General features: G+C 34.9%; 1 protein-coding gene across 2 annotated transcripts in view; it reads left to right on the top strand.

The window, feature by feature from the left end:
• Positions 1–23,798, top strand: part of LOC126757087 (F-box/LRR-repeat protein 20) — a 79,579-nt gene extending 55,781 nt beyond the window's left edge. Inside the window, exons 3-10 of one of the 2 annotated variants that reach the window (XR_007666689.1) lie at positions 8,820–8,903; positions 8,974–9,068; positions 9,140–9,317; positions 18,081–18,269; positions 18,338–18,631; positions 18,730–18,942; positions 20,250–20,412; positions 23,715–23,798. Coding sequence is in view for 1 of the 2 variants with exons in the window: in XM_050470693.1 (XP_050326650.1) it covers positions 8,820–8,903; positions 8,974–9,068; positions 9,140–9,317; positions 18,081–18,269; positions 18,338–18,631; positions 18,730–18,942; positions 20,250–20,357 (1,161 nt within the window). In the remaining variant the exon portion in view is untranslated. Of the gene's footprint in view, positions 1–8,819; positions 8,904–8,973; positions 9,069–9,139; positions 9,318–18,080; positions 18,270–18,337; positions 18,632–18,729; positions 18,943–20,249; positions 22,201–23,714 lie in introns of those variants that run through there. The other variant, XM_050470693.1, reaches the window with a different exon arrangement.
• Positions 23,799–24,147: the final 349 nt, after the last annotated feature.

Genomic DNA, 24,147 nt, shown 5'->3' with positions numbered 1-24,147 from the left:
ATGTGTCCTATTTGCTACTTACTCTCGGGAAATGTAAATTAATAAGAGCCATTTTTCAGTAATTTTTCGATTGATTATTTCAAAATTAAACTAAAGTCTTTTTGTTACAATCGGGAAATTTTTGTCGGTGATTTTTAACAACTTGCAATAAATATTGCAATCCTTCTTCATTTTTAGTAAGACATTTGTTGTACTCCTCTATTAAAGCAACACCTCTTTCTGCTACATCATTGACCACGCTCAGAGGCTTAAAAAATTCCTGATTCTCTTGATAGCTTTCATCCTGTGACCAAGATTCCACATTTTTGTCAATGAAGTCAGTAGGTAAATCGAATGTTTGAAATATAGTCATTGACTTTTTCTCAATAGAGTCAATCAGATCTACTGATAAGAATTGGTCTGAATTTCCTGGCTCAATTTTTAACGAATAAATGGCTTTCGCCATCCAACGAGCATGATGAACTGGACCTGGATATTTAAACGTAAAGTTCGGTTTTGGCTTTTCCCCCAAAAAAATCAGCGATATCTCCAGAAGTTCTTAATAGTCATCTCTTGGTTGACAAACATGTAAAGTAGACATACAAATTTCAATTTAAATTGTCTTGTTGAGTGAGGAAACTCTGATATGTTCATCAAGAACACATTGCGTTTATAATTTTTATAAAGTCTCATTTATGAATTCGTACCCGTAAATTTTCTTCAATTAAGTAACCTTGATTTGCTATTTGATAATACTTCATTAACAGTACTATCGTCCATTCCAACCTTGAAATTGGATTTGTTGAGATTATCCCAATTATTCTTAAACCTAGAAAAGAACTAAACATTTGGGCCTGAAGTGGTTGGCCAACACACCTCAAACACACCTTTCAAAACAAGCTCAAAGATGTGTCGGCGACTAGGTAAATGGATCAACTCTTGATTCAAAGCTTTTTCTAATTCAGCACAAGTCCCATGATGAATTCCCAAAAATTAAAACAAACATACAATATATATTATTGAAATAATTAGCTTATATCTCATTGATAACTGACCTGTATTGACAGGTTTGCAGCTCATTTTTAGATAACAGCAAAAACTTGCAATATTAAAACATTTCACTTTACTGTTACTAAATACATAAACAAAGTTGGAGAGATTGGCGCAACCTTGAATAATATTTACTTATATTGCCATATAGATGTCGCTAAGATCGATAATTACAATGACTTAAGCGGTAAAATACAAAAATAGTAATGAAAATTAACAATTAAGTTCAGCATGACAAGATTGCATGAATTTCTTTTATGAATTAATTAAATAAAAATGAGATAAATCGAAAAAATATGATTTGTTATGTTTATTAGCCATTAATTTGTAATATAAGATGAAAAATTTTGGAAATCATTTTTTATAATTTTCTGTTGGACTTTAACTTCGAATAACTTTGAATGAGTTGACTCAGCCAAAAAATGTTCTAGACCATTTTTGTAGATCGGTAAATTTCCTATAAGAATAAGTGTTGATTTTCGCTTACCAATTATTTGTTTGTGTACATTAAAAATCCAAACAAAATAAAAAAAAAAATTCCTGTGTTATTTAAATGGAAAGTCGAAAATATCGATGAGGCACCTCTTAATATTAATATTAAGAGCTAAGGTCTTACCAGAACTTGTTTTTTGTCATCTCGGATGAGATTTTCATGGTAACTAAGAAAAAAAAAATAAAAACTATTTTTGGCCCACCTTAACCTCCATCCATCTATACAGCAGTGAGTGTTATTTAATATTTTCAACCACTGGCGATCGTGTGCGCTGTTGGTCTCCCTAGTAATTGCACTCCGACAGGGGCATCTGTTGTCGCCACAATTCCATTCCGTTGCTGCATACTTTTTACGATTTTATTTTCATTTGTATTTCACCAAAAATAATCATTACTCCGTAGTTTATTTTTATTTTCACTTTTATTTAACTCAGTTGATTGCCCTCAATTTGTAGCGTTTCTATTTTGTTTAAATGCTGGGTCAGAGGTTTACCGTTATACGAAGCGCCACATCGTGATAGCGCAGCTGAGGCGAGCGCACTTTGTTGCTGACTGCGTTAATCGTAATTATTCATTATTGCTCGCTTTTATTGTCTGGCACCTTTGATCCTAGAACATGCGAAAAATGCGAAAAATTGCAAAGCAAAGATTTTTCGAAAATAAATTATATTTCAAGTTATTTTTAGGTAATTTCAATTATTTCAACATTTTAATTGTTATGATGTTGGAAAAAATAAAAATTATGAAATTATTTAAGTATGAAGTGAGTTCTTTTGCGGAATATGATCAATAAATTGGAGGAAATTACGCTATAGACTAGCCAAACGCCGCATCTGTCAAACTAATCGCCAGCGACTGTTTCGCTCTGAGCAAGATTTTACTCAAATAAGGAAGTCGAGTTAGAAACAAACCATTGTTTTAAAAGTCTCCTAGCGGTAACGAAAACTTTGAGGTCAGTAATAAAAAAATCATTGATTGATGGAGACTATTTCGAACAGTATAAGCCATATTTTTATTTAAATATTCTATGTTGTTTCATTGGTAGGCCAAAGGTGGTTTGGTCTATATAGCAGTTATCAGTAGGTAACCTGTTGCACTTCTTTTTCCCGTTATGTTTGAGCGTAAAGTCGTACTCTTTCGCTGGAAACATCCAGATTATCCATTTGAAATCAATTTAAGAGTATCCCCTGATATTTTTTAAAGTTCGGTTTTATTTACTGTGAGCGTCAAAAATAAGTAAACAGCAGCTCTATCAATATTAAAGTGCTTATAACAACGCAGTCTTTAATGCAACAATAAAAAGTTGTATTACAGAATTCAAGGCTTATACATATTATAAGAGTTTGACTTAGTATAGATAATAAACAAAAATTAAACACAGCCAAAAATAATTCGCTTAAAGAAAAAATACTCTCGTTTTTTCGCGTCAAAAAAAGTAAACAATAGAAATTACCGTTGCTTGTTTTAATACTTATTTCGGGGAAGCGCCAAATATCCTTTGGAAACAGTTATTATTCAAGAGATTAAGTGCAGTAAAACATATTTTTGATATCATTATGTCTTTTTTTTTTAGGTTAAGTCGCTAAAATATCAATATTTGTAATGGGTAAGCGAACGACCACTGAAACGGTTGAAAACTCATTATAGACTTGCATAAAAAAGATAAATCTTTGCGCGAAATCGGAGAAATAGTTGAAAGACACAATTGCACAATAAAAAAAATTGTTGATAAACATGGTACACATCAGACTGTTGAAAATTTGACACGGCCGAGCCGACCAAAGCGCCTTACTGACACTGAAGCGCGATAAATAGTACGGGAAGTAAAAACAAATCCAGCTTCAAACGCTGCTCAAATATCAAAAGATATAGCGGAGACATCGGGTAAACCAGTAAATGCCAGTACAATCAGGAGAACTTTGCACAAAAGCGGTTTGCATTGACGAGTACCACGCCGAATGGCCTATACATCAAAGACGAATAACAGATGAACTTGAAATTTTCAAAAAAAGTATATAAATCAGGCTGAAAATTTCTGGGAAAACATTTTTTATGCAGACATTTTTATACAGCAAATTCGAAATATTTGAATCGAAAAAGTCTCCCAAAATTTGGAGATCCAAAAATAAAGCCTTTACTGATAAGTGTGTTACCCACACCGTAAAGCACGGTGGAGGATCGCTTATGGTCTGGGGCTGTATGGCAGCATCTGATGTTGCGTATTTGGTTTTTATTGAGCCCACGATTAACACATTGGATTATTTCAACATTTAAAAAAAAAAATGTTGCTCAAAGCATTGAAAAATTAGGCCTATTAGGAAACTGTACAAATTTGTTAGTGAGTGGCTGTTATATCAAATACCAAAACTCTGGATAACCCTCCTCAGACCCCAGGCATTAATAATATCGAGCTTCTGTAGGAGCACCTTGACCGAAAAATCAGGCAGAAGGACATTTCAAGCAAGGACGATCTAAATAAGGCTTTGATTGAAGAATGGAGCAAAATCTCCCCAGAATTTAGAAAAAAAAAATGCAGAATACATGCCCAGAAGAGTAAGTGATGTCTAGAAGTCTAAAGAAAAGTAAACAAAATACTAGAATGAATATTAATTTAGTTTACGTACATAGATTTTAACTTTACAGAACTCTGTTTACTTTTTTTGACGCGAAAAAACGAGAGTATTTTTAGTTTATGTGAACTATTTTTGGCTGTGTTTAGTTTTTGTTTATTATATATACGAAGTTAAACTCTTATAATATAAGCCTTGAATTCTGTAATACAACTTTTTATTGTTGTATTAAAGACTGCGTTGTTATAAACACTTTAATATTGATAAAACTGCTGTTTACTTATTTTTGACGCTCACAGTATATTTGAGTTATACCAGTAGTTTGTTCGTTTCGCCACTCTCTGTACTTGAATTTTCATTCGAGTGCGAAACAAGGTGTACATGTTCCGTTGGCAACTTATGTATCTATTTTATAGATTAATCTGTTCTAAGAACAATTTTATTTATAATTCGTTTTTTCCTTTCCTTCAGCTTTGGCATGCACCGTATTTTTTAGCAACAATTTCGTGCTATAAAATATTTGCAAAAAGTATTCAAAAATTTTAAATATATAAGGTGTGTTCCAAAGTAAACAGGACTTTTTAAATCTAGCGCCCCCTGGCAATCTATATTTCGACTAGTGCGTTAGAATCTGCAATCTTTATCGATTGTCTAGTGAGAATTTCATGACATTTCATCTATTGGAAGTGAAGTTATTGCGTTTTAAGTGTCAATATGTTTGTGTTATCGGTGCGAAAATGAGCTTCGAACAAAGAGCCAACATTAAATTTTGTTTTAAAATTGGTAAAACTTTTACCGAAACGTTTCAATTAATGAAACAAGTTTATGGCGATGATTGCCTATCCCGTAGCAAAGTGCACGAGTGGTTTCAACGTTTTCAAAGTGGTCCTGGGGACATAAATGACGACCAACATGTGACCCAATCAAAATCCGTGATCACCGGAAACTCCATCGAAACTGTGTGTAGATTCATCAAAAATCAGCCGAAATCATCATTGAAATTCATGGAAATGAATTGAACATCTCTAAAACATCGATTTATCGGATTTTGACCGAACATTTGGGCTTACGAAAGGTGTGTGCACGGTTTGTACCGCACGAATTGACTGACGACCAAAAATTGCACTCATCGATCGACGCTTGTGACCGATTATATGACCAAAAACCACATTTTAACCATTAACCACTCCCCGCATTCACCTGATATGGCACCATACGACTTCTTCCTTTTCGGAAAAATACATTTGCCCATGAAAGGAAAGCGTTATGCAAACGTAGAGATCATTCAAAAGGCTTGCACCGGCATACGGGCAGCCATACCGGCCAACGAGCTAAAGCACTCGTTCGACATGCTTTTGGACCGTGAAAAAAGCTGTATTGAAGCAGAAGGAGACTATTTTGAATAAAATAAATTGATTTTTGCCGAAAAAACCATTTGTTCTGTTTTTTTTTAAGTTCTGTTTACTTTGGAACGGACCTTGTAAATAGTTGCCGGCTCTTTGACTTTCCCTTTGCCCTTGAAATCTAATCATAAAACATTTATGACTTGGCTTTTCAGTTTAGTATTTTCTCAATATTTAAGAAAAAAATGCATTAAAAAGTTAATTTATGCACTTCTATGATTATCAAATGAAATCACTTTCTTAAAACGTGCTTTCGCTAATACGTAAATTCTCATATCTCTGACGCACACTTGAATCTAAGGTCATGCCTGCACGTAAGGCAAACATTTTTATTTTGATCAAATAATTTCATAATATTTGGTTTTAGTAATCACCTAATATTTATTTTTAAACAAATTATTAATATAATAGATTATACATATAAGAGTAATTAGAAATATCAGATAGCAGCATAAGTCTTCTTTAGTTAAGAAAGGTAAGTGGTTTATGTGGAATAAAGTAGGGTTCTTTATTACCATTAAAACTCGAATAAATTGGCCTTGGTAACTCACGTTGCCCTCACAAACGGAAGTGGGTTTAAGATGTCATATTGCCACAGAAATATATTCCCGCTATCGGCAAGTTTAGTACGGAGAATATCGTTATTTTAGAATTGCTTGAATATTTTTTACAAGAATTCTTTAGAAATTGGTTGTTTGGTATACATATTAGACTTGCAGATGTATGTACCTACATATGTCCCATTAGAAAATTCGGACAATGTTTGTGCCACCAAATATTCTATATAATATAATGTGGTAAAAGTCGACTTTTTTGAACCACAGACACACCATTATTCCTAACAACGAAACAAATCTTGACGAATATATATACACAGTTTTTTAAGATGGCTAGAATTTAGAAAAGGAAAGTTCTCATACCAGCTGTCAACCGGTATTTTTAGCATTTAATTTCTCTAAGCTGTGGAAAATCTTTATATACAGACGTACCATAAGTCCAAGCAATGCTTAAAATCGTGGAGACTGTTGTTGATGATATCAAGAACTGAACCTATCAAGCTGCTACCTAGTTATTGTCATTTGATTTTCGTAAAATCCATGTTCATAAATTCCATAACAAAACCAAATATTGATCACTTCATTCCTTTTGCTTTTTACTTAAATTTATATACTTTTATAGTTGGCCCCATTTACCGTGTATGGATAAGTTCCGAACGTAGTACTTATTCGATACATATGTATGTATATTTCATGATTAGAGAAAAAAAAAACAATTCATTAACCATCGACAATTGTTTTTCGAAATCTACATTAAGATCTATACACTGAGGCTCTACAAGTTTGAACCAATTCTCATTTTGCCGCTCCGATTGAGGTATCTCCAAAACATGCATCAACCCGTTCTTCAGTTGTCGAAAAATGTTGACCTTTTAGTACATTTTTTACGTACTGAAATAAAAATAAGCCACTCGGTGCCAAATCAGGACCACACGGTGGATAACTCACCAAATCGATGTTTTAAGTGCTCAAAAATGCAGTTGTTTCACACGCGGTATCAGAGCTCGCATTGTCATGGTGAAGAGTAATCCGTCTTCGGCTTGATTTCTTGAAAGACAACTGGCAAACAAATGGTTATGTACCACTCAGAATTTACCATACTGTTCTGCGTTGTTTCAGTGATATTGTTGTGATATGTCCAGTTGTTCCAGAAAACAACAGCGACCATTTGCTTGAAAGTGCTTCGTGCGCGAACAACTTTTGTTAGAAACTGCCGACTGCTACATACTTTCGGGCTCATTCTTATACCATAATTGGGTCATTCGTCATCTGTCAAGTTGTCATAGACATGTTTCAAAGCATCGTGATCGTATTTTTTTAACATACATATGTATCTATCGACCAATCGACACGAGCCTTTTTTGAGCGATCAACAAATTGTGTGGGATCCAACGTGAACAAATTTTTTGATTCTAGACGGCCGTCACGGAATTCGCCTTAGAGCGATCTACGACTTCATTTGGATCATTTGGATGTACTATTCTCTGCATAATAAAAATAATTTTAACCATTAATAAGCTTCTAAAAAATGTTATCCAATAACTACCCAGTACTGTATCTATAAACAACTTTGCTTGCCTCCTTTTTTGGCAAAGTTATGAAATAGTCGTGAAACAGTTATCTTAAAACTATTGTATAAAAAAAACGAGTCCGATCTGTTTTCATCACTAACTCTCTTTTAGGTCCAAAGAACCCGTACCAAGTTTTATCCAGATATCTAAAGTTTTACTCAGCGCACACTACATACTCTTATCGCGAATATATGTATAATTTTAATTAATAACTACATTTTCAGTTTGCCCTACATTCAATTGACGTCGAAATTGGCTAGATTAATCTGACATACAAACATATATTTAATATACATATATATTGTATAAAACGGAGGTATATTCGTATATTAGAAATTGGTAGATAACGTCTAGCACAATTTCCAAGTTCAAGTTGAATAGCTCGTACACATGCCTACACACATACAAATCTATACATGTTGTTCATTTCTTTGTTTGCCCAGTCGCGTGCGTGTGTTCTTGCGCGTGTGAATTTCAGCTGCAGCGAAAAAATTCGTTCTAGATTTGGTCCTTGACAATGAACTTGGAATTGTGACAAGCAAACAAAAAATTATCAGCAAAAAAATAATAACAGTGGTATTTTCACACTATTTAGTTAGATTGGACATTGCGTCCATTAATAGATTAAAGATTAATTTCTAAATTGTTCTGAATTGAGATTTTTGTATTATCAGAAAAGACAAAGTACTATTTTTATTCTTTTTTGTTGAATATGTACTTCATGAGCATGTGTGTGATTTGTAATAATCGTATTGAGTATTTTTTTCATATATTTTTTGGCGGATAAGATCATAATGATAAGATTGGTTTGCTCATCGCATTGGCTGAAGTCTCAAATTTTCTAATCTTATCAAAGTAATAATTTCTCAAATCGTTTGGATACATTTAGTTTTTAACTGATGCCAATTCTGCCAAAAACTATTTTTAATTCTAAGCTTTCTTAACCCTCAACTGGTGATTTTTATACCCTTGGTATATTGAGTCCACCACGTTTCTTATAGCAGGCAACATGAAACGTCAGAGATCTTATAAAGTATACAAGTATGTATATAGTACCATATACTATAAAGATTTGGTACTGGTTTTTTCGTATTTATTTGAATTCATAGTTAACATTTTTTTATGTAATAATTATTTAGGCATTTTCGTTGCTAAATATATTTAAAATTTACTAAATTATTTTTATTTTATTTACAGGTCTGCAAATATTGGAATGTGTTGGCCTTGGATGGATCAAGTTGGCAGAAAATCAATTTGTTTGATTTTCAACGTGACATCGAGGTGAGTAAATATCGTGTAGAAACTTCAATTCTAACCTATAAGTTAAATCAATTTCAATTCTTTATCACAGGGTCCAGTTATTGAAAATATATCCCAACGATGTGGTGGCTTTTTGAAATTCCTGTCATTGCGCGGCTGTCAATCAGTTGTTGATAAATCAATAAGGTATTGAAGAAATATTTTTTGTATTATTTTCCACAAACTTTTTCTAATACATTTCTATTATACTTTTACAGAACATTAGCATTTCACTGCCCCAACATAGAAAACTTGGACTTATCCGAATGCAAGAAGATCACCGATATATCGACACAGTCAATAAGCAAAAACTGTGTACGATTAGCAGCAATCAATTTGCAATCGTGCTCTAATATAACCGATGATAGTTTAAAATATATATCGGATGGTTGTCCGGTAAGTATCTGACTAAATTAAGTTCCATTTTGTTAAGTGCGTAATATATGCATTTAAAAGATGATCCCTTTTAAGGTTCCCTATTTTTTTTTAAAGAAAACACAGAAAATTCAAATTTAATTATGAAAATTATTTCTTTCAAAAGTTTGCCGAATGACGGCGAATGGCGAATGATGTGCGTTATGTTTTGCTCCAAGGCCTGAATCAAAGTGGGATTGTCCGCATAGACTTTAGACTTTACATATCCTCACAGGAAAACGTCTAACAGTGTGATATCATACGATTTTGGTGACTCAAACGTGAAATTATCTGCTCACCGAAGTGTTCTCTCAATAAATCAATTGATTGATACGATGTGTGGGATGTCCCCGAGATCACGAGCTTCAAAGGCATCAAATAGTCGGTTACCATAGTCCGGTAATGGTCTTCACGAACTTTTTGAAGAAATATGGACATGATTCCACCGGCCCACAAACCTTTTTTTTTCTGGATGGCAATTTCGTTTGTTTACATACCCATTGAGCCAAAAATGTGTGTCATCGCTGAACAAAATTTGGCTCGAAAACGTTGGATCTTCTTGGGACTTTTTCAAGAAAGCATAGAGCGAAGCGATGTCGCTTGGGTAGGTCGGGCGGCTTCAGTTCTTGCAAAAACTGTATTTTGTACGCTTCCAATTTAAGATCTCGATGTAAAATGCGCCAAGTCGGTCCATACGTCAGTCCGAGTTGCTGCGAACGGCGCCAAATCGACTCTCCATGGTCTTCGTGTACACTTCAACTACGGCTGCTATATTTTCTTCACTGCGTGCTGGACGTCGTTTATTCGGTTGAATATTATTCAATAATGCATGCTGGGTCTCAAAATGGGTGATGGTGTCGCGAATAGAATGCTCATTAGGCCGATTATGTTGACATTAGTTGAGCGAAGCGCGCTAAACACATTCGTTACAGAAGGTGAATTTTCGTATTAAAGCTTAAGTTGTAAAGGAAGGCCTTTCATGCGTGATGTGTCAAAAAAATTGAAATAAAATAAATGAATATTGAAAAAAGTACCCCTACTTGGATCACCCGTTATTAATATCCGTTGTTATGCTTCATCAAATATTTCTTGTAGATAAAAATTAAATTTAACAAGTACTTCAATTTTATTTCATCAATTCTAAAAAGCTTATACTAAAGAGCTTATATTTGCGTCTTCTGACAAATTTTATTTCTTCGACTTTTCATTCATAAGCTGCATAAATATGCACATATATACTACATATGTACATAAATTTGCATTTTATTTTCGCCTTGTCTCTTATTTGCTGACATTCATTGATTAAACAATTAAATTTCGCGGTCCAAGAGTGAGAGTTAAGCCATGCTCCCTGCGTTTTGTTGCGCTCTCTCTTTACCAATGCTTAATTTACCGTTTCAAGAACCTGCTAATTTTAGTATTTTCATTCAATGAGCACTTTAAACGCTCCCACACCAAACCACGATTCCCTCAACTAAGGCTAAGCACTGCTAAAGTTGGTTGTGAAGTCGCTTATATTACAACAACAACAAAAAGCTGCATTTCTGCAAGCGCTGCGAAATTCTACACCCTTGTTGACAAGGATATCTAAAGAGCGCGCACTGTTAGGCCTACACTAATCCGAAAAACTCACTTTATTGTGTCAAATATTGCGCCTTTCACAATTTTACTCTCAGAAAAACGAGCTCTGTGCTCTTCTTTCCTAATGCTCTCTCTCTCGCCAAAACCTGCGCTCCACACAGTTCTCTCTGTTTATGTACAAATTTGCTTGCATGTCCTTGCCCATTCTGTTTCGTAATAAACAAATAAATTTAGGCCAAGAAGAGTGCACTAAGCCATATACACCCGTGAATATGTACATATATGCGAACACACACATTTGCATAAAAGCAAATGCTCATTCATTTAAAGTTTTTTCGACACTTTTAACCTCCACACATTAGTGCTTAGCATACATACATATACATTGTATATATATATACAAATATGTAAATATATACACATACATAGTTACTTATTTGGTTATTTCACACTGTCAGCAGTGCCACTGGCTTCGTAGGCATTTCTCCAAAAAGCGCACAAGAATTCGCACACATGCATTTACACACACACACGTATATGATATTCAGCTATGTTGCTACATAGGCTCTGCATTTCGCATTCTCAGACTTTTGGCATACCACCGTAGGCATACATATAAAATTTTTGGCCTACTTTAAGGCGCTTTGGCTATTTTTATTTTTTCAACCCCACACTCAGCTGCTGCAGCATAACTTTTTTGCCTACACATGTATGTATAGCGTGTGCTTTGTTTTTTTTGTTGTTGTGTGTTGCTATTTTGGTTGTACTTCTCTGCCTACGCCTTTCACGCAGTGAGTTCATGTTCATGCCATGTTGCGGCATGTGTTTGAATATATGCATATGCATATGTACACGTGTAAATATTTACATATTTGCATTTGTATGGGTGTTTCATGTTTTAAAATTTTGCTGGCTGTTGGCGTGGTTGTAACTTGTGGGGTTTTTAAATTGTTCTCAAAATGTTGGACTTTTTTTTGGCTTACTGTCGTCTCTAGTAAGGCGGTAAAGTAAGTTGATTGCCATTAGCTTAAATTATGTCAGCTTCTGCGTATGTGTGCGTGTGACATGAGCGAAAATATATGTAGAATGAGTTCTGGATTGGTCGTCTTCTATATATAGAAAAGTATTTTTTTAATTATTTTCTTTTATTAAAGGCTTGATTTGATTATTGTGATTAAATGGTCCTGATAGTCCAAAAGCATGTCGAACGATTGTATTATCTCGTTGGCAGGTATGGCCGCCAGTATGCCGGTGCAAGCCTTTTGAATGGCCTCTACGTCTGCATAACGCTTTCCTTTCATGGGCAAATGCATTTTTCCGAAAAGAACTAAGACGCACGGTGCCATATCAGGTAAATACGGGGAGTGGTTAATGGTTACAATGTGATTTTTGGTCAAATAAACCTCTTTAATGATGTCCTTCGAATGTTGAATTATGATTTCGGCTCATTTTTGATGAATTCACGCACAGTTTCGATGGAGTTTCCGGTGATAACGGATTTTGCTTGGCCCACATGTTGATCGTCATTTATGTCCTCACGACCACTTTGAAAACATTGAAACCACTCGTGCACTCTGCTACGGGATAGGCAACCATCGCCATAAACTTGTTTCATCAACTGAAACGTTTCGGTAAAAGTTTTACCAATTTTAAAACAAAATTTAATGTTGGCTCTTTGTTCGAAGCTCATTTTCGCACCAATAACACAAACATATTGACACTTAAAACGCAATAACTTCACTTCCAATCTATGAAATGTCATGAAAATGTCTCACTGGACAATCGATAAAGATAGCAGATTCTAACGCACCAGTCGACACTTGCTGTTCCTGTTTGCTTTTGGAACACACCTTGTTAAACCTTGCACTAATAGTGTCTTTGTGAAATATGCCACCTTATTTACTTTCAGAGTGGTTGGGGAAAATTGCACCATAACGGCCAGATGTATCCAATTTTTCACATGACTCTCTTAGATTCATTTTAATCATGATACACTGATTTACTCTTAAAGTTGAGGCCACTGACTTCGAATTTCGGTAGTAAATTTTAATAATTTTTAGTCGTTGTTGGATATCTTCTTTTGTAAGGTATTCAATAAAATTGATTCTGTGCGCATTCCAAGATACAGACACCATAACATTGCCCAGCCGATTCTTGCGTTTTTCTACGCTTTGGAGCCAGTTCATCGGGTGCAGTCACTCGGGTGACTGCGGATTGGACTTCAAAGTGAAATGATGTGGCCATATTTCATCCATTGTCACATAAAGAAGCAAAAACTCGAGTTTTATTACGCTTAAACATCTCCAAAAATCGTCGTTTCAAATTTTTATATTGATGCGATGTGTGGGAATTGGCTCCTTTTGGTGAAACCAAACGTCGCCGAGATTACGAGCTTCAATTTCAGGCATCAAATATTCAGTTATCATGGCGCTATAACGGTCGCTTTTGATGCTTACGTTCTCACCGACATCATTTTTGAAGAAATATGGCCCGATGATTCCACCAGCCCACAAACCACCCCAAACCGTTGTTTTTTCTAAATCAAAAGGCAGCTCTTAAATCTCTTCATGTCGTTCTTCGCCCCAACGTCGGATCTCAAAAGCCCATAGAGCGAAGCGATGTCGCTTGAGAAGGTCGAGCGCCTTCAGTTCTTGAACAAGCTACATATATTTTATTCTCTTTCAATTTAAGGTCTCCACGTAAAAGGTGCCAAGTCGACCCATACGTCAGTCTGAGTTGCACGAAGCCCGAAACACATTCTTTACAGAACGTAAATTTTCGTAATAAAGTTGAACGATTTGTAAACGTTGTTCAGGCGTAAGTCTTTCCAGGATGAAATGCCAGACAATACTAAACAAAAATAACATGACAGCTTGATACGATTCGAGCTTGATCTGTAAAAAAAGGCTATTGAAAAATGTAACTTTACCTGGATCACCCGTTAGTACATACTTGTATGTGATCTAAATCGTATGAAATCGGATGGTTATAAAGTATTATATGTTATTCTGGCTTTTTCTTATGAATTTTATTTTGTATCTTTCAGATTTTTTTTTTGGTTGCGCGAATTTAAATAAATTTGTGCATTGTTGATATATATACATATAATCTGGCGAAATCGTATATACATATACAATTTACGTATATACATGGTATATGCCTCAATATTTGGTTGAAGCTCTACAAAATGGCCTTGCACATGCAAACCATACGGCCAGAGCGGTTTGTATGTAGTTCAAGTGTATTACGTGGAGCATGCATTCATGCATACATCTATACATATGTATAGAAGTGATATATAATGCTGTTCTCATTGCATTGGCCCACTTTTGCGCTCAGTGCGTAGATGCATACATATGTACATAGTATGTATGTATGTTGGTTATATGTTTGTATGTAGTTCAGCAATAAGTAATCAGAAAGTAAAATTTACTTAGATCTATATTAGCATATATATGTTATATATAGATGTATATAAAAATATGCATTTGTAATATATATATACATATATAATATTTATGTACAGACTATTTTAATATAATATTACAGATAAATAAAATGAAAAGAGTTTTAGAAAGTATCCTATATAATAGACAATATAAAGTATAGTACATATTAGAATTAATTTTTTTTTTTCAAATTTCAAATTATTCAATATACACTCATTTCGATCTCCGTGTAATAATAATAAAATTCTGACCAACCATTCAATTTCCTATAAATGGTGATCAACATTTCACTGAAAAATGTCAGAAGAGATTACATACATATGTATACCATATTTTTAATAATATGGCATGCTATTAGACTCACAACCAACCAATTCAGCTATGCCAAACGCCTAAATGTAGGCAATGAAAATTTTTCTCGCTTCCATTTCGAACTTCTTCAACAATACAAATATTTGCTGTTATTTCTTTTATGTTTCTTTTTTTCGCATACTTACATACATGCTCATGACTCTACCCATCAATGAATATATGCACTTTATAATGCAATCAACTGGGGTTACACGCTGTAGTTCTTGGCATTGCAGTAGGCTGTGTCATAAGACAAGGCGCGCACACAAAGAGGAGCCAACATTTCGGAACAGCGCCATCTCAATGTCCTTCGCGCAGGCTGCTTGGGCACATAATGTGTAGATAAGCACATATATGTACAGAAATATATATATATATGTTTGTATGTCAGTATGTATGTCCATATGTATTTATGTATATATCTCTATAAGTATGTATGAATGGCTGCTTCCATTGGTTTATATATAGTTGCCCCACATTTGCCATAGCCATTCCCGTTATATACATAAGTGTCATTCATGGAATATGTATACTTTTGTGTATGTGCCTCTTTATGTGGTATATGTGTATGTTTCGGTGTGTGCTTCTTGGTTATGAAAAGATTTTCACTTTCATGGCAGCATACATACATATGTACCTACAAACGTTTATAAATATTAATGTGTGCATTCATTTCTATGTACATGTACATATGTATGGTCTTGCATGCGAATGGATAGTACGTATTTCCTTCCTCCTTTTTTGTGTGCTTCCTTTTATATCATTTTCCGCCTACTTTTTCTTTTGTAAATGCTTTCTATTGTGAATAAATGCCTTGCATATCAACAGTTGTTGCTATTCTTGGATATTTTGTTATTGTTATTGTTGTTATTATTATAATGCATACATACGTATACATATACGTATATAGTCATCCCGCTGCATGGCAATCTTCCTCTGCGCTTCGTCCACTGGCGCTTTCACCTACTTTCCCTTCGTTGGCTGCGGAGTGTTCAAGGCCAACAGGCTAAGCGACCACTCTTCGCGCCGAGCCAACAACCAACTAAACAAATGCATTCCAATGCTCCCACTCATGGTGACAACAAAAATGTGGTTGGCGTGGTGTAGAGGGGTAGGGTATAGCTGGCAGCGTTATTGGCGACCAGCTCAATTGGTTTTTCGATATCCGCGCGTGTCTTGTAATACACCCTGCTTTGCAGTGAAATAGACATGCATTTGTTGGGATCAATAATGGACTTTACTGCATTTACTTATATGCGATTGTGTTGCCGCTGGTCGGCAATTTCCTCATATTGCATTTAATTGTCACGCTCTCTTTCCCTGTCATTCATTTTCTGGTTTATCTTGCTGCAAACTGTGACTGTGTGAAAACAGCTGATTTCCGTTATGCTGTTTCGTTGCTTGCTCGAGCTATTTAGCCGAGTCATTGTATACTTTTGGGTGTAATATTTTAGAAAAAAAAAGAAATATGATGAGGGAAGGGAAAGTACTACTATACCGGTACTAAAGCTAATATTACATAACATAACGGAAAATCGATACAAATCGATGTAAAATCGCATTTTAATCGATTTCAAGTACTTGCCCGAATAAAAACCTGGTTAATTCCGGTAAAGTAGTGCCGGCTGTCGTGGGAATTTCCCTTTACAGACGACGAACTTGAGTTGCCGCGAAAATTGAAAGTAACCCTTGCACAGAATCGTTCTAGATATTGTAGCGGGTTAAATTCCCACTTATCCAAAATCGACGCCGACATATCAAATATACATATGTCCAGCATGCATATGTCCGCATGACTCTAACCACTTCTTTGCATGCCCAGCTAACCCTACATATCTGACACTCCACTCCCTATAGTCTGACACCGTCGAAGCAGCGCGCTTTCTGACGTCGATGACAACTTATCTGAAGCTTACCACCCTAACGGGGACTAGATAACCATTACAAGAACAACAGAAGTCGGTTTTAAGTAACCGGAACGGACCCAGATTTTTATACGACTAAGGACTGTCAAGTCGGCACCAATCCTCGAAATTAGTTCAGGACACTTTACTGCAGCTACAACAAAAACAATATACTACTGAAAACGGAAAGGAAATTGTTGATGTTGTTGCCGTAGCGGCTGAGAATATTTCTGCAATAATTTTAAGGAATGCTGCCGTGTCGACCGATTCTTCGATCGGATAAAAAAGCAGATTTGTACCGCTTACGTAAACCTGACCTTCGCGGGAACTGGGAAACTATCGCGGAAAAGCCTTATCTATTATCGCTAGTAGTGAATAGTGTACTCTTAGTAACGACCTCCTTGTACGTATTTATGTTCGGCTCTGCTTTGGTTATACCGTTTCTATTGTCATTTGAAGCCTTCGAGTCTTCGTTGGTAGTGTCTCAATGAGCAGTTTAGTTTGTGTTGTTCTTCGGAAATATTTGTGATGTTGACTTTATCGTTTCGAAAGGAAACCCGGAATGTCCTCTTAGCTTAGGTTTTCCTATTATGATACGTGTTCGGTCGAGGCTAGAATCATAGGAATATGATCCACTTGGAGGAGTTACTTTACTAACAAAAATATGCATTAAAAATACAATACAATAAATTGATTTATATTATTTTTTTATCGATTAAAATAGGGTTATGTCGCCGAAATAGCAGCCTCTGTCCGATGAAAATCCGAGTCAAGTCGCTTTACGTAGGGAATCAATATGTATGTCCTTGAGTATTTACTTTAAAATTTTAACCTAAAATGTGTAAAACGATGCTCATATCTATCTTCTTGTCGATACAAATGTGGACAAGGAGAATTCGATGGAGAAGAGGCGTAGTGAGCTTAGTGAGCTTCTTCTCGGATGGGTAGATGCTAGAATGCCTGAAAACTGCTTAACCGATGGGCTTCCCGCTCACGTCGCAATGGGACTTGCATTCCCATTGTCATATTCCGTTCTAGAACTGGACCTATGGTAGGGTAGGCGCAGGATGACGACCAGCCTCTGCAAGACTGCGAGATCCTTCTGACCTAGAGTAGAACGTAGTGCCATTAGCAAAGCTCATCTTGTCGGAATCGTATGAGTTCTTACTAGACATTGTCCAATAGACTGTAAGGTTAAAAATTCCGCCGCACACAAACTGTCAAAGTGGACTTTTTCGAAAATCCAACCTTGCAGTTGACTATAATTTTTTTTTTCGAAATATATTGATTATACTCAACATATTTTTAATATTAAAAGCTAACTTGGAATATCGCCTAGAAAAGGACTGTTACTCCGATATTTTTGAACCTAACCTATCTAAATATTCTCTCAATACTCATCATCTCCGTAATTATTCACTTTATTGACAAATATTCTCTTCATTTTCTCGCTTTTACAGAACTTACTTGAAATCAACATTTCATGGTGTCATTTAATCTCAGAGAATGGCGTTGAGGCCTTGGCGCGCGGCTGCAAAAAGCTGCGCAAATTCTGCAGCAAAGGTTGTAAACAAGTCAATGACAATGCCATCACCTGCCTGGCTAAATTCTGTCACGACCTAATGGTGCTCAATTTACACAGCTGTGAGGTATATAACAATATATAATACAACAACAATGCCAGAAATTACAGCAAATTCCTATTTTCTTTCCACAGACAGTCACCGATGCCTCGATACGACAGATCGCCGCCAACTGTCCTAAATTACAAAAGCTTTGCGTTTCGAAATGCGTCGAACTCTCCGATCTCTCGCTAATGGCTCTCTCACAGAATAATCCATTGCTGAATACGCTTGAAGCATCTGGCTGTCGTAATTTCACCGATATCGGTTTCCAGGCCTTGGGCAAGAATTGCAAATACTTGGAACGTATGGACTTGGAGGAGTGCAATCAGATAACCGATTTAACGTTGGCGCATTTGGCAACCGGTTGTCCCAGTTTAGAGAAACTGGTAGGCATGCGCTGCAAGAGGCGCCATTTCTGAAGATTAGATTTTCTATGTATTGTCTTATATTGCTGTTCTTTTTTTTTTTTTTGGGATTCGTACAGACTTTGTCGCATTGTGAGCTTATCACTGACGATGGAATACGTCAGCTGGCGGCTGGTAGTTGTGCAGCTGAGAGTTTATCCGTCCTCGAATTGGATAATTGTCCATTAATCACCGATCGTACATTAGAGCATTTAGTATCTTGTCACAATTTACAAAGAATCGAGCTATTCGACTGCCAAATGATATCGAGAGCAGCAATACGAAAATTAAAGGTATGTACAAAATCCGATTTGGACATTTAATGAAGTGTTGGGGATGGTGATTTCATGAGGACTAACTAAATATTCTAATATCCGGCATTCTGAATGAAAAATTCAGGTATAGGACTGCTCAGGATCAAAAGTTATTAAAATACTAAATATACAATTAAAGAAATGCTTCTTGTTCTGACAAAGAGCGTGCTCACAGCAATTTAATTTAAGTGGATTTGAAATTACTAAAGTGTCTTTTGGCCTTAACAGATGGGCTAACTTCCAACATAGCTCTCAAAATTTTAAGAAGTTAGTGGCATTTCGTTGGCAATATTGCTAAAAATGTGCTGCTGTATTCTATTGTGAATGAAAAATAGCCAATACTGACACTTGTTTTGCAAAAATAATTGAAATTGTAAATAGCAAAAGACGAATTGAAAAAAAATTAAGTAACTTTACTACTTAGCGTATTTATGTTAAATCAAAATTATTATCATTGTTTTAACATGAGATGGAATAACAAAAAGGAGTTCAAACGCATACTTCACGAGGAAATGGAACTGATTGAAATTGATTAAAATGTCAGTCAGCAGTTCACTAACTCGCATTACTGCTGTCTGTTACCAACATATAAATTTAGATCTGACTAAGAGCGCACTTAATCGGTATTAACGCTGCCGTTCGTCATGGCTATTAGGGTTGCATAAAAAATAAGCAAAAATGCCTTCATCTCTTAGTGGATTTTAGATAATATTTTACGATAAACCTGCAATAGGTTCCAGGTCATAGTGATATTTCTGTTAACAGTCAAGCCGACGAACTAGCCAGAACAATTAGACCCTATGAAGAGTAAATTTATATGCCTTTGGCTCTTCTAGACATTTAAGAAACTCAGCTGAGTCTCGTTGGACTAAATCCCTAACTTGCTCATCTTGCACTGTCACATTGAAGTGTGATGGTGCCTGAGTTTTTGGCTAAACACGAAATGGCAGTCCTCGCCCAGCCACCACATTCGTCTGATTTGGGTCCCTGCTACTTTTTCTGTTTTAGCTTAAAAATACGCTTTGGGGAACGTGCCATGAGTCCATTGACACAATATACAAAAATCGACAGACAAATCATTCGGGTCAGCTGGTGAATACACAATAATTGACATGAGATAATGAGATCAAATTTCACACCAACATAAAAGAAATATTTATCAATTTGTCGATATATCTTACTTTTAAAATAGGCGAAATTTTCTAAGCATACTAGTTTAAACTGAGTGATCAAACTAATTTAATTCAATTAATTTTAATTATTATTGTTGTTGTAATTTTTTACAGAATCATCTACCAAATATTAAGGTACACGCCTATTTCGCACCAGTTACACCGCCACCAGTTACCACTGGACATCGCCCACGGTATTGTCGCTGTTGTGAGATTCTCTGAGATTCGGCCATCGGCTTCGCCAGGAAATTCTTGTGCAAGGGCCCTACTGACTGATGTTTGTATATATTTACTAGTACATTTCTAATTGTTTTGACGATCATTATGACATCGCTAACACTCATGTATCTCTTCTCGATGATTTACTATGTTTTTTGAAAAATAACCAAAAACAACAAAATGACAACATGTACATATATGTATGAAAACGGCAACAACAACAACAATTATAATACTATAACAACAAACACGAGCAAAATTGCACGAAAATTGTATGTAAATACATAACTACTAATGTGAGAGAAATTCTTAAGCTCAGACAAATTTCAATATTTTGTGCAGACAAAAAAGGCAAAAGAACGAATGCTAAAATATATGTATATGTATATGTGAAATAAAAACAAAATTGTAAACAGTATGTACTAGAAAAAAACGAAGCAAGGCTTGCAAATATATACATTATTTGATTTTAAGAAGTGATAAGGCACGACATACACACACACTACACATACATATATGTATGTATATACATATTTACATAAATTAGAAGTGACAAAAGATTTTTTAACGAAATTCTAAAATCAAAATAAAAAATGCACAAAGCGAAATTAAACAAAATCAAGACTAAACGTTTAAAGCGAACCAAAAAAATCTTAATAAACACATGTACATATGTATTTAATTGATTGAAATTCTAGGAAGCACTTAAGTTGACAAGCGAAAACCAGGAAAAATTAATGAAATTAATTAAAAGGCTTTTTTGCGTATAACGCTTGGCAATTACCATTTTACACACATACATACAGCAATTTTTTCAATGTTTTTGTGCAGACGAAAATTCGAGTATTAGAGCAGAAGCAATATGTAGTTGTACATATAGAGCGTGCGAAATCAGTAATGAGAAGTTATAGAAGATACGGCTGGAGTTTGGTGATGTGGGGAAATTGTTTTGTGATTTTATGCGATTTTGCCTGTAATTATACACATGCACATGCATACTGAGAATTATAATTTGTCTTTTGTTGTTGTTCCTCAATGTAAATTTTAATTTTTCTGTTACATGTTTTAGTCGAAAGCGAGATTTTATATATACACACACACATTTATATGTACATACATACATACATACTATGCATACGATAATATTTTATTTTTTATACATACGAAAGTTGCGAAAATGCACATACATACATACAAACATATGGAAATAATATAGTAATATATGAAAACATATATAAATTTTAACGGCGCTCCTCATCTTGGAGCATAAATATGTAAATAACAAATTAAAAATCACTTATAGTACATGCAGTTGTACATGCAAACATACACACATATGCCTGTGTACGGCTGTACGGCGTTGCGCCCATTGCGCTGCAAGTCAAAAACGCTTGCCACTTTGCAGTTAAGCGGGTGCAGCATCATCTACAGCTGCGGTCAAAATAATAGTAGTGCCCAAGTAGAATGTTTTCATTTAAATACTTTCGTTGCTTTTATTTTAAGGAACAACCACTCTTAACAATAAAATCATAAAACAAAACTTAGGAAAAAATTCATTACAACGTTATAAAAAAATTATTTCATACGACCTTATGCATGTGGACGGTCAAAAAAATAGTAGTGTGATTTTATTTAACAAAAATATATTTCAATTAGTTCTTCTTTTCAACTGATTTAAATTGAAAATAATAAGAAAATTAATTATAAAATAATTAGTATTTAGTTGCGTATCCTTTGTTCGATATTACAGCTACACATCGGCGATGCATTGAATTAACGAGATGTTCACATCGTTCCTTTGGTATCGATTTCCATGCCCGCTCCACTGTTTCCCAAAGCTGATTATTATTTGTTGGATTAGCAACAGAAACTGCCTTTTTCACATCGCACCACAAATTCTCTATTGGATTGAGGTCTGGAGACTGTGCAGGCCATTCCTGCTGGAAGACCCAAAGTAGTGGCATTTCTTCGCAGGCAAAAGGGAGCATGATTTCCTCCATAATTCGAATATACACAGTACGATCCATGATTTCTTTTATCCAGTATATCGGTCCAACACCATAATGAAAACATGCCCAAATCATAATACTTGACCCTCCATGTTTAATAGTTTTAGTTGTATATTTCGGGTTGTATTCGGAACTAGCGGGTCGTCTGATATATTGGCGAGATCCTCTTGCACCATGCAGCACGATTTTGGATTCATCTGTCCACAAAATATTTCTCCATTTCTTAAGGGGCCATTCCAAGTGATCGTTCGCAAGCTTAAGCCTTTGCGCTACATGCTTCTTAGTCAGTAACGGCACTTTTCTTGGGCCATGAGCTGCTAAGTCCTGTTCCCGCATACGTCTACGGATAGTTTCCACACTTGCTTCCAGCTGCAAGTCACTCTTGATATCAATTGCAGGTGCCAAAGGATTACTTTTCGAGTATCTAACCACACGATTGACTAATTTAGCGGTCATTGCGGGTGGCCGTCCACGTGTTTCAGGTTGGGATTTATATTTTAACTCGTTTGAAATCATTGTCGGTGAACAGCCGATATTTTCTTCAACTTCTTTGTAAGTTTTCCCGTTTGAAATTAGTTTTTTGATAAGGTTGCGCTGTTCAGCGGTGCAGTGCTTTCCTCGTCCCATAGCTGAACGATCTTTATCAGATTATCACAAAAATTTATGAAAATACATCAAAAAATGCATTACTTACCTTTTTGTAAATCTTGGACACAAATAAATATTTTTTATGAATTTTTTAACTATGTGCAGTAGTAGCACTACTATTATTTTGACCGCAACTGTACATACATGCATATGTATTGCTTTGTACTGCATTAAGAAATTGTATGACGTTGCATACATTTAGGATAGAAGCAGTTTGAAAATCGCTCATTTTTGAGACAGACGCATAGATATGTAGAAGAACACAACTTGTTTGCTGCTAGGAAATTTAGTTTAACGCTGAAAAAACTATGTCTGTATGAATCTTATACTTTTTTTTTATAAATTTGATTTTTTTTTAATAATTTTTTTTCTTTAAAATATTATTTATAATTTCATAAATTATTGCTGATCATGTTGAGGCATATTAAATTTTCATTTTAATTAATTTATTTTAACTTTTCAACTTAAATTAATTGGAAACACAAAAGTGCTGACTTTAATTGATGTGAAATATTTGTAACAAGAAAATGTTTTGTTTTAGATTTCACGCATATAACTTCGTCTTCAAAGCTACTAGATAGTTAAGTTCTTATAAATTTCGATATTTACTCGAAAATATTTAACTAAATGTTTAAGAAATTTGCGCTGCTAATCATTTTCATAAATTTAGACTTTTACTAGTTAATTTTTATATTTCTTGCAGCCGATTTGATAAACTTGGTGAACAACGCAACGAACAAACAACTAGTTTAAATAAAATAGTCTAAGAAAGCGGGTCGATTTTATTTAATAAACCAACAGAAATTGTGAAACATATCCTTTATTAGAAGAATGATTAAATTATTAACTTTCTATGGAATCTGTGGATATTTTTTTTAGTGAGCGGAAAATAATAATTCCTTTTGGTGTATTAAAAATTTATCTAAGCTTTTGCAAATTTTTTAGAGTGACTCACAACACAATAGTTAAAAAAATCAGTGCTCCAAAAACTTTTTTAGAGTAACTCACAATAGTTAAAAAAATCTTAATGCTCCCAAAAATTACCTAACGGCCTCTGACGGTTGCAAAAAAATTAAATTCCTATTAGTTAAAAAAGTATTATGGTTTATAATAATCTAATCAATTCTCTAAATTAT

Source organism: Bactrocera neohumeralis, chromosome 4 (genome assembly GCF_024586455.1).
Source record: "Bactrocera neohumeralis isolate Rockhampton chromosome 4, APGP_CSIRO_Bneo_wtdbg2-racon-allhic-juicebox.fasta_v2, whole genome shotgun sequence".
Lineage (NCBI taxonomy): Eukaryota > Metazoa > Arthropoda > Insecta > Diptera > Tephritidae > Bactrocera > Bactrocera neohumeralis.
The sequence above is the reverse complement of the archived record's forward strand: the minus strand, read 5'-3'. Positions and strand labels throughout refer to the sequence as shown.